The sequence below is a fragment of the Tribolium madens genome, unplaced genomic scaffold, assembly GCF_015345945.1.
Source record: "Tribolium madens isolate multiple individuals breed KSU strain unplaced genomic scaffold, Tmad_KSU_1.1 Scaffold_20;HRSCAF=117;Tcas5.2_LG4, whole genome shotgun sequence".
NCBI classification, from domain to species: domain Eukaryota; kingdom Metazoa; phylum Arthropoda; class Insecta; order Coleoptera; family Tenebrionidae; genus Tribolium; species Tribolium madens.
In genome coordinates, this window is record NW_025400985.1 from 11,308,396 (window position 1) to 11,332,917 (window position 24,522).

At 37.0% G+C, this 24,522-nt stretch overlaps 1 protein-coding gene across 16 annotated transcripts in view; it reads right to left on the bottom strand.

Annotated features, from left to right (window-relative positions):
• LOC123005718 (neurobeachin) overlaps positions 1 to 24,522 on the bottom strand; it is a 106,570-nt gene that overhangs the window by 45,096 nt on the left and 36,952 nt on the right. For 2 of the 16 annotated variants that reach the window (XM_044399617.1, XM_044399612.1), the window contains exons 3-31: positions 13,855 to 13,981; positions 13,686 to 13,786; positions 13,535 to 13,630; positions 12,609 to 12,730; positions 12,428 to 12,554; positions 12,263 to 12,382; positions 12,058 to 12,204; positions 11,949 to 12,005; positions 11,561 to 11,701; positions 11,364 to 11,509; positions 11,096 to 11,309; positions 10,491 to 10,743; positions 9,917 to 10,441; positions 8,721 to 9,037; positions 8,230 to 8,673; positions 7,426 to 8,179; positions 7,058 to 7,377; positions 6,829 to 7,008; positions 6,585 to 6,728; positions 6,399 to 6,521; positions 6,178 to 6,346; positions 5,860 to 6,078; positions 5,430 to 5,557; positions 5,155 to 5,259; positions 4,281 to 5,012; positions 4,059 to 4,234; positions 3,864 to 4,011; positions 2,391 to 2,514; positions 2,204 to 2,340 (exon numbers count right to left, since the gene is read on the bottom strand). In XM_044399617.1, the coding sequence (XP_044255552.1) occupies positions 2,204 to 2,340; positions 2,391 to 2,514; positions 3,864 to 4,011; positions 4,059 to 4,234; positions 4,281 to 5,012; positions 5,155 to 5,259; positions 5,430 to 5,557; positions 5,860 to 6,078; positions 6,178 to 6,346; positions 6,399 to 6,521; positions 6,585 to 6,728; positions 6,829 to 7,008; positions 7,058 to 7,377; positions 7,426 to 8,179; positions 8,230 to 8,673; positions 8,721 to 9,037; positions 9,917 to 10,441; positions 10,491 to 10,743; positions 11,096 to 11,309; positions 11,364 to 11,509; positions 11,561 to 11,701; positions 11,949 to 12,005; positions 12,058 to 12,204; positions 12,263 to 12,382; positions 12,428 to 12,554; positions 12,609 to 12,730; positions 13,535 to 13,630; positions 13,686 to 13,786; positions 13,855 to 13,981 (6,396 nt within the window). Of the gene's footprint in view, positions 1 to 2,203; positions 2,341 to 2,390; positions 2,515 to 3,863; positions 4,012 to 4,058; positions 4,235 to 4,280; positions 5,013 to 5,154; positions 5,260 to 5,429; positions 5,558 to 5,859; positions 6,079 to 6,177; positions 6,347 to 6,398; positions 6,522 to 6,584; positions 6,729 to 6,828; positions 7,009 to 7,057; positions 7,378 to 7,425; positions 8,180 to 8,229; positions 8,674 to 8,720; positions 9,038 to 9,916; positions 10,442 to 10,490; positions 10,744 to 11,095; positions 11,310 to 11,363; positions 11,510 to 11,560; positions 11,702 to 11,891; positions 12,006 to 12,057; positions 12,205 to 12,262; positions 12,383 to 12,427; positions 12,555 to 12,608; positions 12,731 to 13,534; positions 13,631 to 13,685; positions 13,787 to 13,854; positions 13,982 to 24,522 lie in introns of all 16 variants that reach the window. The other 14 variants (XM_044399613.1, XM_044399609.1, XM_044399619.1 and 11 more) reach the window with 11 other exon arrangements.

A 24,522-nucleotide genomic window follows, 5' to 3' on the forward strand; every position in this document is an offset into this window, starting at 1 on the left:
TTAAACATTTTTACGCGGCGGTGGCGGTGGTGCATTCATGCCGCATGATCGCATGCATCATGGTATTTAATATTCAATTATTCATGAAGCCAGTTTATAAATCGTCGACGGCTGAAAACAACGACCAGAATACGGCCAATTACCCATTACGGATTCCACAAAATCGACTCGTTTCACTTTAGTTTTAATTGAAAGACCAGAACGGAAGACGACCATTATTATGCCACAAGAGGCAAAACTGGATGTCGAGATTAAACTGAGCTTTTTTCTCTCGATTTGGCTCGCAGTGATTATGCCGATTAATACGAGAAAATAACACTAGTTTACAAATAATAACTTGTGTAATATTCCATTAAATCAAATTATTATTTTTATGATAATAATAGTCACCTTTTTTTATGAACGATAATTTTCCTGCTTTCTATACAAATGCCTCCAATTTAAAATTTATTTAAAACTCAAATTATTGCTGAAATATTTCCAAATTGTCACCTTTAGAGTCTAAATGAGTCTTAAACTACATTTCATTGACTTGCATTTGGACTTCTTTTCTAAAAATTTAGACAGCATGAGTGAGGAGCAGGGCGAGCGTTTTCATCAAAATATGAAGGGTGTTCGAAGATCGACACAAAGGTTTTTAGGATGAAAATATGTTAAGCGATTACCATTGAACTGTTATAAAGAAGACTGATCCAAAAAAGAATAAAAAACAAAGTAAAATAACTAATTTTTAATTTGTTGTTTGGCGGTTTTTCTATTTTTGTTAATTTTATATTTCTTAAACGTGACGTGGTGAACTTTTTTAAATATTCTTTTTAACTCATTGCTTCAAAATCTATAAGAAATTATAACCTTCAGCAATAGCATAAAAATCGTGTAAACTAGTGTACTAGATTAAACAACGCAGGAACGGAACAACAATAAATTAAAATTCCATTACAAATTGGATTCCTCACTGAAAATAATATTTTAATTTTGAAATAAATAAAAAACATTTCTTACTGTTAATTAGAGATTTATGATTAAAAAAATAATTTACAAAAATTTTAGAAAAGCTACCAGCTCGATTTAGGGTTTTTTCCAAAAAATGTGTCACTGTCTGTCTTTTCTTATGCACTGCAATTATAAATGCGGTCCTTATCAAAATATGCCGTCCAATTAGTGAGATAAATGACGAAAACCTCCTCCATGCCCGTAAAAGGCAGCACAATCGTTTCGTAGCCGAACTTTTATCACCGGAAAATTAATTCGACTTTGTCTCATTTTCCATTAATTTTTCCCATGTAATACACGTGAAGGAGGTACGACCAATTTGTTCCGAGGTGTGTTCCACGGGGCGCTTAGTGAATGGGCGGAATTATTTAAGTTGACGTTTCGCAGGACGTTTAATATGCGCGATAACGTCCATCGCCGTTTTCCTTTCTTTATGAGAGGTCTCGTAATAAATATCCAACAACTCTAATCCTATAATCAGTGCCTTGCAAACAACGGTCGGCTGGTGATTTACCACGTTTCGAGTATGCAACAAGTAACCACGGGGGTTTATCTCTTTGTTTATTTACACTGCCACCTACCTTTTTCCTCAAAAAAAAAAAAACAACACTCAAATTGATTTTATAACATCACTAGAACGAAAAATAATCGCCGGTTAATGTTATGTAAATTTGGTGTGTTTGTTTTGCGGCCAGATACCAGTCCGTATCGTTTTATTTGGGCATAAATTCTTTCGAAAAACTCGCAGATATTCGAGCTCGAGTGAGTTATTTGATACTTTTATTATCCGAAAACATTGGACGTGGGATGGGTTTAATGCCGGCGCTGAGGCGAAAACAATCGCGAGATCTTTATACAGGGTGAAGCAACAATTCAAAATCAGCGACGACTCAAAAAAATTTCGATACTAATACGTTTCCACGCCCCACGAGCCGTCTCTGATTAGTCTTGTCCGGCTTATTGAAATCTGAAAATACCCAACGTTGTATATTCATCACCAAAACGATAAATCAACGCTTTGTATGGGCGTGTCCAACCGCCAACCTTATGTAAACACGCTTTTTACCATTAATAAGACCCCCCTTTAAAAATTATTACCTTTCACGCAGATTGATTACCGAAACGATCGACTACCGATCCCTAATTACCACAAATTAAATTTCGAACCTTCTTAATCTGTTTATAATTATTAGACGTCACGAGGACTTACCTCGGTATCGATCTTCTTGAATTCGACGTCCTCCTCGTCGACTTCGAAATAGAGTTCGGTCGATGTTATGGACACCATTCCGGGCGCCACGACACCGGGGGCCACTAATTTAGCCTTTGTACTGATATTGACGGGGCCTGAAAACGAACATTGAAACTCGATTCACCACTATATCAAAAACCACCACCTGTCAGATCGTTATCTAATTCTCGATCGTCGGTCAACAGTTCACTGTCATCCATCAAATCGTTGGGCTGGATCGGTTGCTGGTTTCTGGTAGCCGCCAGATGGGCGTGGAACTCTTCCCGGGCCTAAACAAAGTGACTCAAACAATAATTCAAACCAAAAAGCACAAAGATGTTGTTCTTCGCGAATGTTTTAAAATCTAACAAGCGACACTTTTTACGATAAAAAAGATCTTGTTCATTAAGGTGGATCAAAAAACATAGTGAAATTATAGTTTTTTATTTGCTAAGTTGCTTGGCAAATGCCGCTAAATTCAATATTATTAAAAAAAATACGTTTATGTTCTTCACGTGCCCCACATACTAAAAAAAAAATTTAAACAAGTTTTTTTCCAGCCCTATTTGGAAATGCTTCTTTCACGTCTAAAAAGTATCTTTATAAAAACTGGAGGCGGCATTTCTGTAGGTGCCCCAAACAATAAAACTGTTTTGATTCTTGTTTATTTTATTAGGTTATGTTAAGGACAACAAATATACTGAAACATCAATGTAAGTATTTTGATAAAAATAAACATTTAACTGACAAAAATAAAAAGGATGTTCAAAAAATTTTTTATTGAGAAATACTTATCTGACCATTTGGTAATTTATACCACATTATCCAAAAACGCAAAAAAATATTTTTTGAGGGCGAGTGAGGCACCTGAAATGTTAAAAAAAATTTTTTTTTCAAAAAATTTTCATCTGATTATTTCACAACTTTGGTCATTTAAGCCGTCAAAAATAAAAATTTCGATCCACGTATTGTTATTTTTATTTATATTTTTATATATATTGAAACAATAAATTTGCAATAAAATTAATTCAAATAAAGTTTATACTCGAAAACAAAATTGTTTAAACCAAAAAACAAATTACTTTTATTCTTCGACACTGTCAAAATTTACGGTTTTTCTCCCGTGTAAGGAAGTTTTGACAACTGTTTGGCATTTCTCAATACGAAACGTCAAATTATTTTTAACAGATTTAAAGCAAGTTTAAGCCTTGTTGAGTATAATTCGAAGAATAAAATGTTGTATTGTATAAAAGCTCTAAATTTTAATGTAATTTTTATTTTGAATTTTTTATATCACAGTTCTTGCAATTATCAAGTATAGAAGTTTGTAATTTATATCCATTTTAGACTTTCTCAGGTGATGTTTATTAAAATTTAATTATTGAGATGATGTATGAGTTCGTGTTGCTTTAATAGAATTCAAACTTAATTTAATTTTTAATTAACAGAATACAAGAAATAAGCAAGAAAATAATCTTCTCCATCGTTTACATTAATGTAGTAGATTTTTCATACTCCAAAGAAATAACTTTGATATCTAAATAAACATAATCACATAAGAAACTTCATTAGATAACAGCTTTGAAAAATATTTAAAATAAAAAAAGTTCCATAACTTTCTATTGAATCAGTAACTTACTTGCAAGATGGCATCCTCGGGCGCCCCATGCTCGATCGCCGCCTTGAGACTCGCCTCCGGATGCGTCGTTCCCAACGGATTATGAACAAATCTTTTCCTCCTTCTAGCATCATCCTCCCAAGCGTCCAACTTCCAAAACTCACTTAACCTAAAACCGACTTTGTAACAAACCCAAGTCATATCTTATCGACATACTTAGCCGCCGCTGGATCCATATAGCCCCAAGCTCCGTGCTTGTTTGATAAAATATTCCGGATTTTTTCCAACAACCGACTAGCTATGACATTATCGCGACGTCTTGCCGCTGTTATCAAATGATCACACATTCGTTCTTCTTCCTTCCGTTCCATTAAAGTCTGCGCGCATTGCGACTAAAAAAACACAATAGAAAAAATTCAACTAAAACATTTAAAATACCTCAAAATCGGCATGTTTGAGCACATCGTCGGCTCGCATCCGATTCAAAATAAACTCAGCCTCGTTTGCCACCCTCACGATATGATCCTTCATCGCATGCGACAACAAACGGCCCTCGTTTATCAATTCGATGAAAGCCAAACCGGCATGTTTCTGTAACGAGTTTTGCCATTCTTGCGAGCAAAGCAACATTACTAACTCTACGACGGAGTTACTGTTCTTAAAAGTCGTGAGTCCTTTGCCTTCCATTAGGAGTTCCTGGCCGTGAGAGCCGACCAGAGTTTTCGAAAGAAAAGGAGCAAAATCGACCATGATTTCCCTCAAGAGTGGACAAACCGAGCCAAGCGCCATCTCTAGTTTTTGCGTGAGAGAGGCTTCTCTCGAAGGCGTGGGTACAGAGATGTGATCTACTAAATTGCTGACGGGAAGATCATCTGGCCGGATTTGGGCCGGAGTTTGGATGACGTTATCCGGGACTCGAACCACTGAAATTTCCGGGTGGTGTTTCTCGCCGCGTTCCGGAGCGATATTACCTTCAATGTCGATCATTTCGGTAATGTTTTGAAGATTCCGCGTGTCTTCTTTCGATTCGCCATCTTCGTTTAGATTGATATCGGTCCAGTTTTCATCATTGTTGACTTTATTGTCTTCAATTGTCATTTCGCTATTCGATCCTACATTATTCGTTTCAGATGAATTGACCGAATTGATGTCCTCGACTGAATCAGTACTCTACAAAAAGCCGGTTTAGTGTCACACTAGTATTGCAATTGCGAAAAAAAATCATGCAAATCCCCTAGGTGCACCTCGAATCATAAAAAACCCAAGACCGGTGCTTTAGAAAAATTCTTTCAAGCGGTTAAAATTGCATTACCTTTTTAATACGAGCATTGTCACGACCTCGAGCATGCCTTATTCCATCCAAAGAATAATCTACAGAGAACCCATGTCCAAGAGAAGGACGCTGTCTAGCGTTAACCTGTTAAAAGGCACGCCGCAGCAAAGCAAAAGTTAGTACGTACTAAAATTAACATTTACATCCACCAATCACCATTACATCCATTCAGACAAAAAAAAATAGAAAATCAAAGAGAAAACATCCAACTAACTAATCCATTCATAACCATACCCAAATTTACGAAAAAATACCTTAATTGACGGTGGACCTGAATGAAGATCGTTCTCTTGGACCACAGAATTGCTATCTTCCATGACGTATTCCGTAATAACGTCATAATCGCTGTCTTCCTGAGTTTGGTTGTGCACAGAACGAGAAGCTACAAGAATCAGAAATTTTACTCGACTTGGTCTCAAATTTTTAATTTAATTAAGCAAAAAAAAAACAGTCAAGCGTTACCTAAATTCTTGAAGTAAATAAAACACATAAATAAACAGTGACAATACGCATATTTTGTACCCAAAAAAAAACAATAAAGTCATCGCCCCGGCGAATCCACCATTTTAAAACTTAAACCATTCGCACTGACTTTTGCATTCATGCACAAGCGCCAAAAAAGAAGCAAAAAGTGTTTAGCCAGTGCCGATAAAAACACAAACATTTTCTTAGACATCCATTTACCTTGGTGGCCGGCAATAGAATTTCTGTGGTAGCGGTGGTCAATTTTATGGTTATGGTGATGCAAATGGTGGTTATTATTAAGGTTATGGTGATGTTTGACGTAGGAATGCCGATGCCTCACGTAATTGTGATGAGGCACGGCGTTAGGATGTGTGCCCGGCAGGAATTGCGGATAGACGTGGTGAGACCACTGAGGGAAGAGAGGCCTCGCACTCCCTTCTATTCTCACCAGTAAGCGAACAATACAAGAAACACGTTAGCACAAATGCGTGTCGGTGATTGGCTCAACAATCTCACATTCCAACTCAAACCACTCACCTTGAGGACTCCCCGAATGCGATGTTCCGTTGTTTCGTACAGCAGGAACCGGACTGGGAGCACGAATCGACACGGGAGGCTCCAAAATATCGCGATATTTCGACACCATCAACACGGAGATGAAGTAAACGATGGCGAGTGAGAGGAACTGTGCCTGTTTGGTCTCCTCCTGGAAAAGGTAATATTAGACAATTTCGTTAAGTTCGTTCTAATTTTAATGCCTGGATGAAGGTTCTCACCACGTCTCTGTAAATAACAGCGCGAAGACGGTTCACGTCCATGTCCTGCAAGAGCTTTTCCGGGTCCTTGACGGGAGTCGATTGTGATAAATTATCAGCAACGGTCTGAAAAAAAAAAATAGTATGTACCTCGTATAAGTAAAATCGGATTTGGCGGGCTGAACTCACCTTCGGGGAGTTTTGTCCTCCCCGGATAAATGATTGTAAATGTGCTGCCTTGTGAGTAGCGTTATGTGAAGTGGGTGCAATTGTGTGGTGCGGACGGCTCCTTTCTTTACACTCCAAACAGTTCCGAACTGCACAAGTGCAAACCTAACGCACACACGCACAATAAACATATATACATCATGCCACAAATAAATTATATACACAATTTTCAAAATATCTCTCTATTTTTCACCATCAAACTCACCAATCTCAAGCACTGCCTCAGTATCCCTCCACTCGACATATTTTTCTCCGCCTCCAATTCTCCGAAATTCAAAGAACTGGCAAAAATTAATACATCAGCCATATTTACCAATCTTTGTAAAAACGAAACGGCCACTTCAATCGGCATGCCTTGAGTCGGCTCAATCACATCTAACTCACTCTGAAAAAGAAAAGTTATCCCTATTTCTCAACTGTTTAATGTAATTTACATTAGGCGAAGTAGCTGAGGCTAAAAGTGGCAAAAGTCCCCCACACGCAATAATCAAATTATCGGCCAGTTGCGAGATGAGATGAACCGTATTTACGACAAATATCGCATTTTCGCTACTGTTGACGAAATCCAGGACCGTCTTAGTCGAGTGACTCCGCCAAACTTGGATGTCGGTTTCGAGTGAGAAAAGTACGTCCGAAAGTAGTCTTTGGTGAATGTAAGACCATTTGAATTCGGGAATGCGGAATGGTGGACGTGTTGGGCCGGGACTAAACATGGGTCTTGTCGACGAAGAACCCGACTTTGAGCGTTTATTATCTAGAAAAAAAGGTTAAACGTTTTGTAAATTGTGAATGATAAAGTTACCAAAATGGTTAGGGTCGACTTGTGTTGAAGTCGAAGCACTTCTCGGTCTCTTTTGCGGCGAATTTTGAGCTTGGTTTTCCTTCCCACTGTCTTGTTGTCCATTCGGCAGACTCCCTCTCCGTTTCGTTTCCTCGTGAGCATTTTCCTGCGTTTCATCACTCGACGTATAATGACTAGGATCACAGATTTGTGAAATCGTTGGTATATTTTCAACAGCAGGCACTTCGCTAGTTTCGGTGCCTTCGTTTTTAGAATCATCATTACAACTAGATTCCGGAATGTTCGCTTCTAGACTAGATTCAACATTGGACGGCTCTAATTCTACAGACACAGCACTAATTTCAACGATTGGCACAGCTTCGGATATTTTATTATCAGTCGGTTTATCACTAACACTATCGAGTTTAGAATTTTCATTGTCCGATTTTGCTTTATTGTCGGTGTCTTCACACACTTTTTCCGTTTCTTCGGTCGGCGTTAAGTATCTTTCCGACTCGCTATCTTGAATTTCCTTCTCGGGACTAGTCGGGATGTCCTTCGCGACTTCGACAACCTCGTTCACGGCTTGGACAATCTCTTCGTCGTGCACCACTGGTGAGAACGACTCCACGTCACGCTCCTCGAGCAATTTTTCAGAATTACTCAAGATTTCCTGTACTATCTCCTCAATTATTTCATTTTTCACTGCCTCTTCGCAATTGCGAGTCGGGCTACCAAAACTGGGACTACTCTCATTGTGGATACCGTTACAAACCTAAAAAACACAAAATTAATGTTTCGGTTTACAAAAAATTAAACAAATACCGGAGAGTCTTCAGTGACTTCCGATTCCGGTGTATCCTCCGCCACTTGACTCTTAATGGGCGAATCTTGCGAAAACGGCGACTCTTTCCCTATCTTGACGTCGCTATACAAATCGCTGGTTCTCGAATCCAACGACACGCCTTCACTGTCTTCATGTTTGGCGAGATAGGAAGCCGGACTTCCTTCCGACATTGTGGAATTATAATCACAACTGCAGACAGGTTCAGACCTGTCAGTTTCCGGTTCGATTTCTTGTAAGGGATGCGAATTATGCCACTCTTCAGAGTGACAACCGTTCGAAACTTGAGTCTGTTGATCCCATCCCGAGATCGTACTGATGGGATGTTGCTGACGCACCAAAGGATCCGTAATGTTGTCAGCTCTGTGACGTTCATAATGTTTGTACATTTCGGCAAATTGTAATTTAAACTCTTCATAAGACACCTACAAAAACATAATTAAAAAAAATAAAATTAAGTAATTACACATACTTTCGAGTGTACTATAGCAAGAGTGTCAACCCAAACTCGCCATCCGCCATATTCGTATTTGATAGCATGGTGAAGCAACATCCGGAAAAGAGAATACACCATATCTGAGAGTTTCTGTTCTTCGGCGTTTTTCGGATGAATGTATGCCATTGCGATAAGCCATTCTTGCCATACAGACATTTGCAAGACCGTCCTCCGATTCTCTCGGTTGTTATTGCAGAGAAGAGTCATATCAGAGAGAAACATTTTCTTGACTTCGAGAAGATGCTCGGTTTGTTTGGATTGGCGGATCAAGGTCGCCACCACTTTTAGTATCACTAAAAAAAAAAAAATGTAAATGCAACAGGTTTCGAGTTTTACGAGTGCAATAAAAATTTGAATAAGAATGGAAAAAATATTTTTATTCACAATCACTAATGTAATATGCCGATTACTAACCTTTTAAAGGTTGGGCAACACATCATTAAATCTGACGAGGAGTAATAATATTACTTCTCTTGGGCGGTAATATGCAGAATAGCCAACATTAAAATTACAAAAATACCCGGAATTTTTTTCTTTCAAAGTGTCAAGTTACGCATAATATTTTGCTAAATTAGTATTCAATGCTTTTGTAGCTGTTTCTCTTACTTCTGGAGGAGTACAATGCTCCATTTCGACGATTTTAATCATTATTTCAATATTTTCTTTGACATTACAGAAATGTCAAAAATCAAACGCCATTTGGATGGCTTACCACGTTTAGACCTTAACTTTGTTAGAATTTTATTTTACTCAAATTTTTGATTGAAAATAAAGTGATTGTGAATAAAAAAATAGTACACAAACCTCGGTGGTAATGGCATTACCCCTTATGCTTTATCCGACCTCGAGGCTGGCGCCTCTCGATCGTATACATAAGCACCCGGGGTAATAGTGCCATATTTACCATCTAGCTTGTAATGTACTATTATTTTGTAAGAAAATGGAGTTAAAAAATAATTTGTATTGAATTCAAAAACTGAAATCTCAGTTTAATAATAAGCTGCGAAATTTCAATTGAATTCAGTCTCATTGGAAAAATTCACCAAAAGCTCATTTTAGAGTGCCCTTTCAGTGTATGAATTGTTTTAGCTAGACAATCTCCCTCGCTCCTTATTTCGTTTAGTTATTCAATTTGGTCCCGAGCTCGCGGCAAGTTAATTTCGTCTACTTACTGGGATTTTCGAGCCGGAAGTGCGATTCCGGTTCCGGATGTCTCGTGTAAAGAATCTGTTGGCTGATGTGTTCCGTCATAATCTCGTATAAAACATTGTAAGTCGGTATAGTGAGGACGTCCTCGTTTAATAACAGTCGTTCGGAGAGCAACGTGTACAAATTGTGCGGACTCATAACGTCGTATTTTCTTTTATGAGTGCTTCGACTCAAGAAAAATCCCAACAATTTCAACGCTTGCAGTCTAATCAACTGACTTTCAGACGCGAGAAGTTTGAAGATTGTACGAACGCCGTGTTTAGCATCGAAGGCGGGAACCATCGATGACGGGTGTTCAGACATCAAACCGATCAACATCTGAAGAACGTCGTGAAGGTTCTCATTTTCATGCATCGTCGTTAGATAATTCAAAATACTTTGTAGTTCGTCGTCTTTCACACCATTTCCGATCATTATCAGTTGTTTCAAAAATAACAAAATAAACTGTCTTATACTGTGGATCTCTTTGTTATCAGGACGTGGCCCATCTAAACACAAAGATTACTTTTCGAACTACTTTAACAAAATAACAATTACCTAAACCTTTCGGCGTAATTCCACTCTTCGCACGAGGATTCACAACCCAATAATAATACTTCAAAGTATGTATTGTTTGAAGTACTGTCGAAACGCGTCGCACGTTTGAATAGATCTGTGTGTCTGAGAGAAATTCCGACGATAAGTAACTATACAGTCTTGCTTGAACCATCGGATTGGTGTGGACCCATAAAGCCGGATTGAAGAGTACGTGATCGAGAAGCTGCCAGGTGAGGAACGAGAAGCAAAACAACTAAATCAAAATTGATTAAACTGCTCCCGGTACTTACCCATTCACATCGTTTTACTTTAAAATAAATTAAATCAAAGAAAAACACCATAAGAAGCAAACAACGAAATACAACATGCTTGGATAAGTACTGGTTAGTAAAAAAGATGTTGCGCAAACCATTAGTTTTTCTTACAAAACATGCTAAAATCAAATTGCTGTAAACAATTTTACAGCAATTTGAAGCAAATGTTAACTATGCCAATTATAACTACAAAAAATCATGCATCAAAGAAGAAAATTCCTGTAAAATTGACACATTTTCGTTTAATTTATCTTCTATTTTGTAATGACTTGAATTTGTTATAATTTTTACCTGTTTGAGTAGAAGTTCGCTGTTGGCACTGAGACAGGTGACGAGGTATTTAGTGAGACTGAGAAACGATCCTAAGACGTCCAAAGTGAGATGTTCCCGCGAAGACCTTTGTAGCATAAAACTGATGACTAAAAAGCCTCTATTTTGTATCATATGTTGTTGGACAGTTTGTGAAGTCTCTACTAATTCGCATATGAAACCCAGAAGCTTTGAGCTGTGAAAAACTTTCTCTTAGAACCAAACGTTTCAAAATTAAACACTTCATTACCACAAAGTGGGATCTCTTTTGGAATCGGACGATCCGTTCGTTTCATAAGGCAAGTCCAGTTGAGAAAACAGAGGAAACAACACTTGGATACCGCCGATCGAATTCAATGTACTGTGGATGGAATGTGTTATCACAGCTTTCACGTCCTAGAAAATCACGTGAAAAAAATTGTTTCATCGCGTAGATTGTTACCATACTTGCAACATGAGAGCGTGGGGGGTGTGGACGAAATAAGATATATTTCCCTTAGGAGCGGATTGTAGACAAAGTTGACTATCCGTAGCTACTGGATTGTACATGAAAACGATGGCGCTTGACAGTTTTCCATCATACAAAACCTAGAAATTTATTCCGGACGTCTATCACAGAACCAGCTATCCTTAATCTAAATGCAAAAACGAAAACACCTAACTCTAAACTCATGCTCGACTCTACCAAGCTCAAAAAAATAATAACAGAAAAATTTCAGACGCGTCGTTTAGAGCTCGGCTAAAATGTGCAAAAAAAAAAGAAAAAAAAAATGCTTACGGATCGTGCATCTGATGCAGTCATGCTAGAGTTGGACTCACTGGTATTATCACTCACCCTTTTATGATTGTCGGGTAAATTAATATTACACTCATTATCAAACCGAAACTGGCTCTGAAAGCGTGTTATTATTAACAATTACGAATTGTACCGACGTCATACTCACTTTATATCCGGGCCCTAATCGGTGCATTGCGCAAATTTGATGCGTGGTTAAAGCCTCGCTGAAGAGATAAATCGCCGACATTTGACCGCAAAACACCCTTTCCTCGTCCAACTCCGGTGTCGCTCCTATGTAACACTTATCGAAAGGCTGCAAAACAACCGGTGCACAAAAACGCACTTTTTTACCTTGTAAACGATCAACTTACGTCGTTGGTCGACACAAACCACGCCATTTCCGTACTGGAAGCCAACTGCCCGTTAACCAAGCACTTAATTTCACTCTTCGTCCAACGATTGTAAATATAAACAACAGCCAACATGTACCACTGAAACCGACAATGATTACCGGTAGATAAGCGGCCCTTTCATACCTTTCTCGGTTGAAATTCGTATTTGACGCAGTGCTGGAAGCCCTTTCCTTTGATTTTCATCGACGTTAAAACGAGACAATTGCCGACAAAATGCGCGGTATAACCAACACCTTTGCTGGTTTTAAAACTGAAATTATTCAATGTTACAATGGGGAAATGCGACCCGAAGGAAACCGCTCACCAATACAAATACGGTTTCTCCCTTTCGATGTTGACGGAGTTTATGGGATCGAGACGAAACCACGTCGTGAACGTGAAACCGCTTTCGTACGGCCACTTCGCCAGAGGCGGCAGGACGACGGCCTGAGAATAAACTGAATTACCAAGAGTTTTAGAAACAGACAATGCTTGCACGATCGACGCTTTGAAACCTGTCAAACTAAAGCCACCCATTTAAGAAAAAAAAAAAAAAAGTTCTTCTGATGTTTCAAACTAAGACGAGCAACTCCTCGTCCATAATAAAGAAACTTTTATTTCGCATTTACTGCTTCCTTTAAAAACCTCTCATAGAATATCTAAATAATTTGTCCTAAAAACGTGTCAAATCTTCAGGAAAAACGCTCTTTCATTAATATTCAGCATATAACAATTATTTATAAAAAAAAACAGCGAATAAAAATAAAATGTTCATTTATTTTGCAAAAATGGTGGATGCGCCGGGCATAATATCCCAAGAAATCTCCTTCAAGCTCTTATATTTTTTAAACTCCCACAAAGTTAGCATTTTAACGTGTCGTGAGAAGTATATAAACAAAAATAAAACTCGAGTCTTATTAATTTGATGAAAACTGTAATATGCGCTCCGAATTCATGGAAATTCTTTTGATGCTGTTTTAAGTCTCTTTATTAATTTACGCTGAAACTGCTTCCGGTTTCAATTTTTCTTTAAAAATAAAGACATTTCCAAGTTGATGATAGTTCGTTAAATTGAGTTTAATTACTAAACGTCTTCGTTATTTAAAAGCCACTCTCTCGAAGAAACAGGCTATATATTTCCGAGCAGTTTATTACCTGTTTTATTTCACTTTGCCATGATATAATAAAGTCTCGAGTTATTTTCTCGAAAGACGAAACAACAGACATAAAAAAAATTATTGTAATCTTTACCGATCCCTTCCGTCCCGGAAAACTGAAGAAGACGTCCGGTCCCGTCCTCTGGGGCATCTGTCTGAGTACGTTTAACAACTTGGCCGAATGACGAGGCTATAAAACAAATACTGTTATAAAAACATCGCTGTTTTAACATAAAAGTACTCACCCATTTGCCGTTAATGGCTTTCATGGCACCGAACAACAATTTCAGCTCTTTCACTGTAATACTGTAACTGGCCAAAACGCCCAGCATTTCGATTAAAAGATCTGAAAACAAACACATGAGACATCCAATTTACGGCTCTTCCGTTCTCTCTTCGCCTCTAATAAATTACCTGCAACGACAACGTCCGCATTCCGCAACCTCTTCAGCACATGTTCTATAAGACCGACATCTGTGCAAGCTTGTAAATTGCGAACGCTCTTTCGTAGGATCGCTATGAAGACGCTCCATATTTCAGCCTGCAATAGAAAAAAAAACATGTTTCTCTATCAGCAGAAATACACCACCAACGATCTCATATCGCGAGATGTTGCTGCTTCTCCGCATTCCTACGGCTTGAGGGCAAACCGCGAATTTCTAATTTGCATTTGCCGACGAATAAAATGAAATAAACCGTCGCATGAAACGGAAAAAAATTAAACAAAATCAATGAAACATGAGTGATTCATCTACAACCTAAGGACGGCAAAAATTATTTACCGCTCACGGACAAATAAACGAAATAATTAAGCGAGGAAATTAATATCTTTTGTCCAATTGATAAAACATGTTCCATGCCGAAGCACGCGCGAGGATTGTGCACATTGTTTCAGAAAAACTAATTTTGATCATATTTCTCAGTTGAGGTAAATTCAGTTTTCTTCTCTGTCTTAGTGACGAGTACTTTATGTCCCTAGAAAAAAAAAGTATCGAAAGTAGTAAAAATTATTTTACAAATTTTTAAAAAGTTCGTCAAAACTAATGAACGTTGAAATAAAAAACCAAATAAGGTTTAACGATTTTTATCAAAGTAAAAGAACTGTGTTTCATCAGTGTAAAACAAGAACAGTTTGATTAGAATATTTAAAAATTGGGTTGAAGCAAAAATAACTCAAATAGTGATAAATATTTTGTAGACTATTCCTATTTTACTTTGAAAATGCACGACATAGTTTTCGTTCTGAACCCTGAGTCGCTTTTATTCTAAAATTTGTTTTTGCTCAATCACAATCCAAGTCCTGATTGACGCAGCATATTTTTCGATTCATAAATCCCGTCTGCGAGATGACAGTTCACCTCCGGGCAAAATTGTAAACTCCTCAGACGGGTTAACCTACATTTGCAGTGTTCTTGATGTGTGTGTTCCATTACAGGAACGCTGACTCAGTAAATCCCGTTCTAATAGCGAGTTTGTCGCTGTTAAATACTCGCTTCGTCAAAATCCGGGATGAGTATTAAAAAGTTTTGATAAATTTTTGTTAAACCGATCGTAGAGGTATCTTTATTGCGAACGATAAATCGTTGCAGCGGTGATACTAATTGCAATCGGGGAATTTTAAACGGCAATTTCCGGCTACGAGTGTTTCAGACGACCACTTATTTCTCGATTATTTGTTGTAATTTAGAGCAGCGATTAATTTCACGTGCGATTGTCCATGACTCAATCCGAGTTTTCGACGGTCGAGAAAACGAAAGAAAAAAGAGTTTAGGTAAAAATCCCTCTTTGACGAATTCGTCGTAATCCTCTCACAATAAAAACGGAATCGTTTAAAAGCTCTTCTCGATCTTAAAGAACTTTTATACATTTCCGAGGCAAATTAATTGGGACTTCTTTTTTAATTATTCGTCGTCGAACTAATTGAAGTGTGAATTTAATTAGAAATCATCTTTCGCTTCTCGCTGCATTGCGGATGTCTGAGCTTTTCCGAAACGATTTTGGTGGATGCGCCAATTCGTGATTCTGTCGTTGATTGACGTCAAGAGGTCGACAGGTCCGGCATTGATGTCATCTGAGGCCCCCTTCGAACAGATGACACACGTCCGAGTGGCCGATTCATAAATCACAATGATGAATCGGTTCAGACGCTGAGACCGACGTACCGAACAACATCATCGCCTTTTAGACCGGATCTATACTTTTTTATGACGTCTCAATTCAAACTTCCGAACAGGAAGTAGGAAATCATCAAAACAAAAGTTTTGCTAAATTGTAATAATTGTTACTCTCAACAACAAAGTTCTCTAGTTAGTTAATTGGCTGACTTCGGGTTCAAACATTTGAGAAATTGTAAAATTGGATCCATTGCGACAAAAAGAAATTTTGCACGAAATAAAAAATTTATCTGATAAAACCCGATGTTTAAAGCTGGTAAAAAATGTAGACCCTTGTTACATACGAGAGATCCTCGATATTCAGTTGGATAAATAAAACACAAAATTTGTTTATAAATTTATTTAATTTTGTGGCAATTGCTAATTACTTATTAAGTCGCAAACGTTTTGAGTACAAACAAATACAATTAGGTCCAATAAGTAGATTAATTAAATCCATAACAAACATATTGATTGTAGGAGTTTGAACCCAATAACGCAATCTAATTAAATTAATATTAGTGTTGAAATTGAAACCAATCGATAAAATTCAATTTAAATTCAATCCTGTCTAGAAAGGTAAAGAAACCTCACATTCATTAAAAACTACTTTAAGATATCGGAGAGAAAATGTGAAGACTCTTTTAATAAATGTGCATTAAGTAACAAAGGGCAGTGGAGCGAATCAAATCCGATTTTGAAATGAACGTGCTTTTTAGCCTTAGTAGGCGTATTTATGTTAAGGCGCTATTTCTTTTACGAGAAAGCTTTTATCGCATAATTCTTCATACAGCACATTATAAAAAATGTAATAAAACGCCATCACAACACATCAAATTACATTTAATTCAAATTAAATGACACATTCGTTTGTACATTCAGTTATTAATTAAATCATCAAAATCATGTCAAAATCGTTAAAAAGCCGCATTTAAACTCCGTTTAATTTAAATTTGTTTAAGCAAGCTTCTAATAAACTGTCTAGTTCGCACATTTCGTCAACGGACATTTTCAACAGTAATTCCATTAGAGACAGGATCCGCGGTAATCATCACGTTCACGTTACAAAGTAAACATTGCAGCAAAATTCAAATTAATTTACACATGACTCAATTTTTTTTGCAAACACGAGCTATAAAAAATCCCGAAATTACATCGTTCGCACACAAGCAGATAATAAATGCGACGATCGTCCTCTATGGAAATTCGAGGGGCGACTCGACACTTGTGACCCATTGTTCCACCCGAACGATAATTGGGTTATATACACTCATAGCAGCCGACCAAATCAAACTGTCAATGGTATTTAACGACTCCCAGAGTGCACTAATATTAATTGTGTTTTCCTTCTACTCGGGAAAAATCAGCCCAGGGACTCGAGTATTATTTACATAGAAAACGCCGAAACCATGTATTCAAAAAGAAAAACATCTCCATATTTTCGCCGCAAATATTTACATGATTCGATGAAAATCGCAGCTGCAGTAACGCCCCCCGAACTCTTCCGGACACCGCGACAATAAAAACCGGACTTTATTTTCCTCTTGCAAAGCATGCAATAAAGTAGAAAACAAAGTACGAATAGTCAAAGTACAGAGTGGTTATAAATGATTTTCATCTAGCCAGCTGTGAATTTTCCATGTAAAATAAAAAATGCCGCCTTACGAAAATAGGGGTACCTACTTGTTGTAACTCAAAATTAAAAAATTGCCGTTTACTAAGCGTCTACTTTGAAAATAGACTTCAATTATAAACTTGTTTTTTTCCAAAGTATACATTATTATCAATTATTATTGGAAATTAGTTGAAACAATAAAAATTTAATTAACAACAATTTATTATTAATTAATAAGTGACACTAATGACAGAACTAGAGCTTTCAAAAAAGTAGATCGGCACAAATAAAGTTACATGCAAAAAAATTCCAAAGCTGGCTAGATGAAAATCATTTATAACCACTCTGTATAATTGCCATTAATTTGCGACGCAAAAACTTTAACAGTTCACTGTTAAAACAGAATATATTAGTATCATATCTACAAGCTACAAAGACTGTAAAAAATGCTTTGCTCTTACTGCGTAATAATTGCCAGTTACAAAGGTTCAAATAACTCATTGCAATCTAACAGTGCCTAATTGTGTTCGGTCGATATTCGGATTGGCGTTCTTATCGGCCACTCCTCGTTCGATGGCTTCTTCAACTAAACAAGCATCGATACAGTCTGCTCCTTGCGAGATTTAATGTGATAACGTCGTTTCACTGTATCAATCTCGACAATCCATTAAATATTACTCCGAAGAAATTTTCCACATAGATACAATATCAGCGTCGTAATGGAGTGAAGCCATCAAAAATAAATTTGCAACCACGTAATTGCAAAAAAAAAGACGAAATCTCACCGAGTCGATAAAAGTTTAAAATCTTCCTGACCGTATCTGAGTGTCCAGAAAAGAAAAAAAAAGAAGATTAAAGTTTCAGAAACTTATCGTGAGAATCGAAGGAAAATATTGTCGGGACTGCACTCGAACAAACTTCAAATATCAGTTACTCGGAAAGACGATCTTGACATAAATGTAAAAGCAATTTATTTCTAAATTATTAGAGAATTCGGTGCTTCCAACACATTAAAAATAACAGTAAAAAATACTTTCGTATTAATTTTTTTTAATCAAAATTGTCCTGGTTATATCAAAGTTCAAATTTAATCCCAGTTCGTAAGCATGCAACTTAAAAAAAATAAATCTTCTCGTCCATCGCTTAGTGCCGACCCATTACTGGATTAGCGTCTTGTTTGAAGATGCAAAATCATCGTGAAACTTTCTTCAAGTGGATGTTCAGCAATTTGCCCATCACTTTAACGGCACACAAACTGTTTGCTAATTGCTTTAAAATCGATAACTGACGCCCGAAATCGAAAACTCTTCGCATCTTTCTAAATTACCCATCTAAACTCTATTTAAATCGTTATGGTCAATGTAACTTGATTACTTAAACCCCCTAAGCGCACACCTCCATTTAACTAGTTTAAACATCAAAGCGAAATCAAAACTTAATTCATCAACCCGGCGCATCCGCCAATTTTCGATCTTTTCAAATCGCTGCCTTGTGCTAATTGTGCGAAAAATCCGGGTCCGGATTTAGATAAAGAGACAAGTTTAAACGGGCCACAACTACACACAATTACGTTGGTGTGCGTGTCCACCTTATCAGAGTTTGTAAGCAATGACCCGTTCATCTGTTAGAATCTGCTCACCGGCGATTAATATGATTATTGCTAGGCCAGAGGCGACAGCATTATGCCTGTCATGTTGGCTAACTAATAGCACTGACACAGACATTACAGGGGAGTTTGCTGCATCGATTTTGCATTCGTTTCAGAAAATCACAAAATATGCTTAATCGTTAACTATTCTGATTGAAATCCGACTCAGAGCTCAGTCCGTAATGAGATTAGTTTTATTGATTTCCAACTGACCAGGGATGAACTAAACTAAACTCTCAGAAACTAAAGCGGGTATTAATTCGAATCGCATTGTATAGATTCAAACTACTAAAATCTACTTCCAGCAACTGCATGAACAGTTGGTTTAATTTCAGCAAAAATGTTTATGTATAAAGTGTGTTAATCTCCACTTTTCCAAAGAAATTGCCTTAACCCAAATTGCTAAACCCCCTCGGGTAATAATAATCCGTACGTCGAGTGTTTTAACGCGTCTGCAATCAATCGAAGTTTCCTTTTTAATAGCTTCTCGCCGTACGTGATTTCGTCCTAACAGACCCACTTAGAGCACGAGTCTCAGTTCTGTGATTTTTGCTCTCTTTCCTTGAATCGAGAAAAAAATTCGTACACCTTGTGATCCCTTCCAAACAAAACCCTTTACTACGAGATTGTTCCCGTAAGTAGATTAGAATCGGAAAGACACGTGAAATACGTGCGATTGTCCAAAAGAAAAACCGGTTGAAATTCTCGCGAGGCGTCCGAAGATGGAAAGCTCGACTACAATAAATCCCCTTGGTAGATATTTGCATGCGCTATCTCGTGGCTTCAGCACGTCCGGCCTCATCCATCTGGATTTCGGCTCTGGCCCACTTCCTCTCCTTGCATCCTGGCCTATTGGCCTCGTGGGAAACGACTCTTTAGGAGGGCTATTGTCGACTCAATGCCCGACCACTTTGCCGTTTATTATTTCGGCAGGACGAAAGATTAATTAGAACGAGGCGGATTTCACAAACATTGATTCACTTGTTAAGCATTCAAAAAACATCTGCATTTGTTACCACGGTAACAACGATTCGATGCGATATTATGTATTGTTAAAAATTCAGAGTCATTAATTTCGTATCGTAACTTCGGTCGGTACTTTATCAGACTTATTGTCGTAGCATTCTTATAAAAGAATTCCTTCGAGCAAAATCTATGTAAAAACATATAAAATCTCCACATACGTTCCCCCATTGTTGACAACTTTAATATAAGTAGGCACTGTCAGATTTTCATCATCTTCCGATGTATAGCTTTCCAATTATGAAATATTTCTGTCTGACCCACTTTCGCGCATATTCATCTCCTTTCTTAAACTCGACTCTACCGGAAAATGCCCGACAGATTTTACAAAATGAACATTCCGTACGCGAACTATAACTATATTTTCGTCGTTACATGTTGTTATAGTATGAATAACATATTCGTTAAGCTGTCAATAATACCCTAGTAACACACAGGACCGTTAAGAGGTTTTAACAGTCCCCGGTTTTTTGACAGCTTTGACAGTTTAAACTTTCAAACAATTGACATTTTCAAATCGAAAATTTATTAAATAAGGTAATTTAATGTGACGAAAAACGTTCTACGTACCATGTGCTGTTAAGGGTCATAACGACCGCAAGTGAAAACAACTCACTCGGTCATTATGCCCATCTTAAGAGCCCTGAATACGTAAACCACTATATATTATTTATCAAATCGTATGTGTGTGTGGGTGTTTTATGGCATTTATTTATTTATGGCATTATTCTACCTTGGTTAAAAAACTGAGGTTAGGTACAGTATGAATTTGTCGTTAGGATGTTTTCCAAATAAATAGGATAAGAAAAGTAGTGTGATGTTCACACAAAATTTTTATTTAATATATTCATTATAAAAAAATTAATCGACGAAAGAATAAACTGAGAAACATTATTTATTTCATATTTTGTCATCGACTTTTAAGCAATAGTCATTCAATCCATTTTTTCATTAATTTGGTCTTCCATTTGTGTTTTTTATCACAATGCTATCACAAACGAACGGCATTGCCATCACAAACATGTACTGAATACGTTTTCATTTGAATTGTACAATGGAAAATGTAATTTAAAAAAAATTAAAATTTAAATGTTAGTTATCTAAAATATCAAATTTGGATTTAATTGGTTTTGCATGAACGCCCACGATATATAGGTTTCCAATTGAAAAAAAATGTTGGAGACTCCTTTGTATTATTATTCCCAAAATAAAAATCCTAATCTGTCTCCTCAAATTATGCAAACCCTTTAGAACTTTGTGAAAATTCTACACCAAAAATATAAGTATGCTGGCTGGTTCCGTAAAAAGTTGAAAAACAAATTTTTAAATAAAAAACCGAAAATATTTTTTATACGCATTATCTACCTCTTGTTTGAGAAAATAAATAGATTTGTACAAGTATTTAAATAATGTTTAATTTACCTAGTATAAAAATAATAGATGCGTATCTATATTGTTAAATTTTTCCAAATAAATTTTTTTGTATTATTTAGAATTTATGTTTGTATCCTAGTTTTAGTCGAGAAACCCTGCAAAAGTACTCTTGTAGAATTAAGTAAAGATGTTGATGTAGAATCCCAGTTTGTTTTATGCTCATAAAAAGTTTTCGGAGTTTATGTTAAAATAAAAAAAGCATTCTTATTGTTCACCTAACTTTAATGTAATGTAATACAATGTAAAAGCCAATCAACTGCATATTTATTTTACAAAAACGTAGAATAAAGTTTGATTAAATTTAGAGTTTTTTATTCTTGGAAATTTTTGAGCAAACATTTACAAAGTTGAGTTCTCTTTAAAATTTTGTGTAAAAGTTTGCTTTTGTAAGCCTATTAATGAGAGAAGTCGGTTCAAAGCCGAGCTAGTGTCACAATCTGCGGGTTTTCTTTTCAGTTTGACGCACGCCAAATTAAAAAAAAATTGCGTGAGCGGAGAAACAGATTCGTTAACTGCGATTCGACTGTTTGCCAAAATCCAATTGTCTTCACTTATAATTGGATCTTCAAAATGTAAATTTTCCAATAGGCTAAATAAAATCGTCTCTGTTCGATAAAACTTTTTCACCTTTAAATTACAAAACCTCGTCACGAGAACGTATCAGCGCTTACATCTAATGCACATATAGATGACAATAACAAGATCAGTTCGGGAATGCGTGTCGAAACGGAAAAACGTTCCTGACGGCTGGAAAACCTATCACTTCGCATTACGGTTGAGTGCCGATCCGCAATGTGATTTCCCTTCTATTTCCCAAACAGGAAAAGCGCAACCGAAAATTTAAATAATCGCGACCGAGACACATCTTCCGGTGTCTGTCAGTTTTATTAGCAGTTTGTTTATCCGAACCGGAAGCTACAAGGTCTGGTCTCTTCGACGATGCGCTGCTATCTGAGAAAACTCACTTTCACCCTTTTCCCCCTTAATGGAACGGATTAAACCGAAAGTGGAAACCTCGCGGGGGTAATTCCGGCTTTAATCGCGGTTTACGGGAGAAAAAGAAGGAAGTGATCGAAGGACATTGCCGAATTGCCACTTCCGCCTATTTACGAAATTCGAAAGCTCTCGAAAAAGGTTGAGGATGCTTGAAAGACGCCAAAAATTGAGGAAACAAGAAAGAAAGACACGGGGTTGGGATTAAGAAGGATTTGGTGCAATTTGTAGCAGCCATATTAGAAAATAGCAAAGAAATACCAATTTTAGTTTTGGTTAAGATTTTATTGAAAAATAAATTGACTTTGTAAAGTATTCAAGTCTAGTTTCAGGAATATTGTTTCCTCCCCATTTTCTGATTTCTAGAATCTAGCAATTTCAGTTTATCGTTTGCGATATTTTTTTTTGATTAATCTCTGTTGGTAAAAAGCCGACATGACGTCTTGGCCATCTAAAATCGCATTGCTCAAGCCCCGGAAAGGTCAAATGGAAACGGACGTGACCATCTTTTACACCAGAGGCACAACTCTCGAGCGGAATTGCCAGTTGAACTAGAAGTGCTCGAGTTCTGCTCCGACATAATTCAACTTTCTGCCAGATCCTCTTGAATTTTTCTCGTGTCTGTGGGAGGGGTGTAGTTTACTACTAAAAGAAACAAATTTCATCGTTGATGTGTCTCTTTGAAATGATGATTCTTTTAAAATTTTAAGAAGCTTTCGACGTGAATAATACAATCATCATGTAACATCTTGGCTCATTGTTAAAACATGCGGTTACTGCGGGTCGCTGTCTTCTTTTATAATTCAGTTTTCGCGAAAAAAGGGGAAGCTCAGGTGCTGCGCGCCTCGAACTTCTTCTGTTGGTGCAAGGTGCAAAGTCTGCCGTTCACTTTCCAACGCAATAATGGAACATAAGGCACGTTGTTTGGCCCGTTATTGTACCGGCAAATTAAATTAACAGACATGAATATGCAAATAGTGTACAAGACCGGCTGTACGACGAATATTGTATGCGAATCGAGAGACTGGAATAAGGTAAATATTATTTAATATCTGCTGATTATTAACGAAACTCAACGCTGTAATTAGAGTATTATTTGACGCAAAAAGCTTTAAAAGCATATCCTTCGATTTTTTACGCCAAATTGGATATCCGTAAACTTAAGAAAATTTCCGAATAAAATGGTTTTTATTAAAAACAGTGTATTTGTAAAGAAACTAGAGTCCCCCGAGGGGGAAAACTTTGAACGAAAACCTTTTGCAAACTCCCCCCTAGCGTTTCCCACAGCTTTTACTCGAGTCTGGTGGTTTCTCGAAATTCCTCTCTGGAATTAGTTTCGAGAATGTTATTCGAATAAAGCTTTTAAAAGGGAATGAATTAATGAAAGAAGTTTCATTTTTGGTTTTAAAATTTTTGCAATTTTTTAATTAAGGTCATATTCTTATTGAGATGAACACCGGCATAAAGGATTCAAAAGATTCGCATTTGCAAAAGCATTATAAAAGCAGAAAAGAGATTAACACAACTTTTATTGTTTCATAAGCGCTGTCGGTGTATTGATTCGCGAACCGTAGTCAAAAATCCAATTTTAAGTTTCAAACTTCTTTTAAAATCATGACATACACTAGTACCTAGTGATTGAAAATCTAAATGTAGACGTCTAGTTATTAAAATTTTTCGATTTTTTGAGTTATCCCGAGTCTGAACCAGATATCTCATCTGGGGTCGACGTCGTCTCCTCATCGATAGTGTCACGTGCAGAACCTGTGGCAAGATAAACGTTCGAATCTGTGACCCGCCTTCGTAGCCTCCATTCCCGTTAATTCATATCGAGACATAATTTTGCGAAAGATTTCGACAAATCTCCCGTAACTTATTTAATAATACGTTGCGATGAGCGAGTTAAGAACTCCGAACGAGTTCACAAACTTTTTAATAGAAGATGATTCGCAAAGACCGTTATTCGACAACAAGGCAACAACAAAGTCTCTAACAGGAAGAGAAAAAAATAAACACTTACATAAAAGAATGACGTAAAAAACTTTTACGTTTCATTTGATGAGACGCATCAATCTGCTTAATGAACCTCGCAAGAATTATTTCGGTTTTGCTAAATAAATTCTAGAAATGTTTTCAGTTTAAATATTTATCTCGACAATCGCCGGTTTTAAAACGATCTGACACGATCCGAAAACTTATCAGAAGGTTATAGTGGA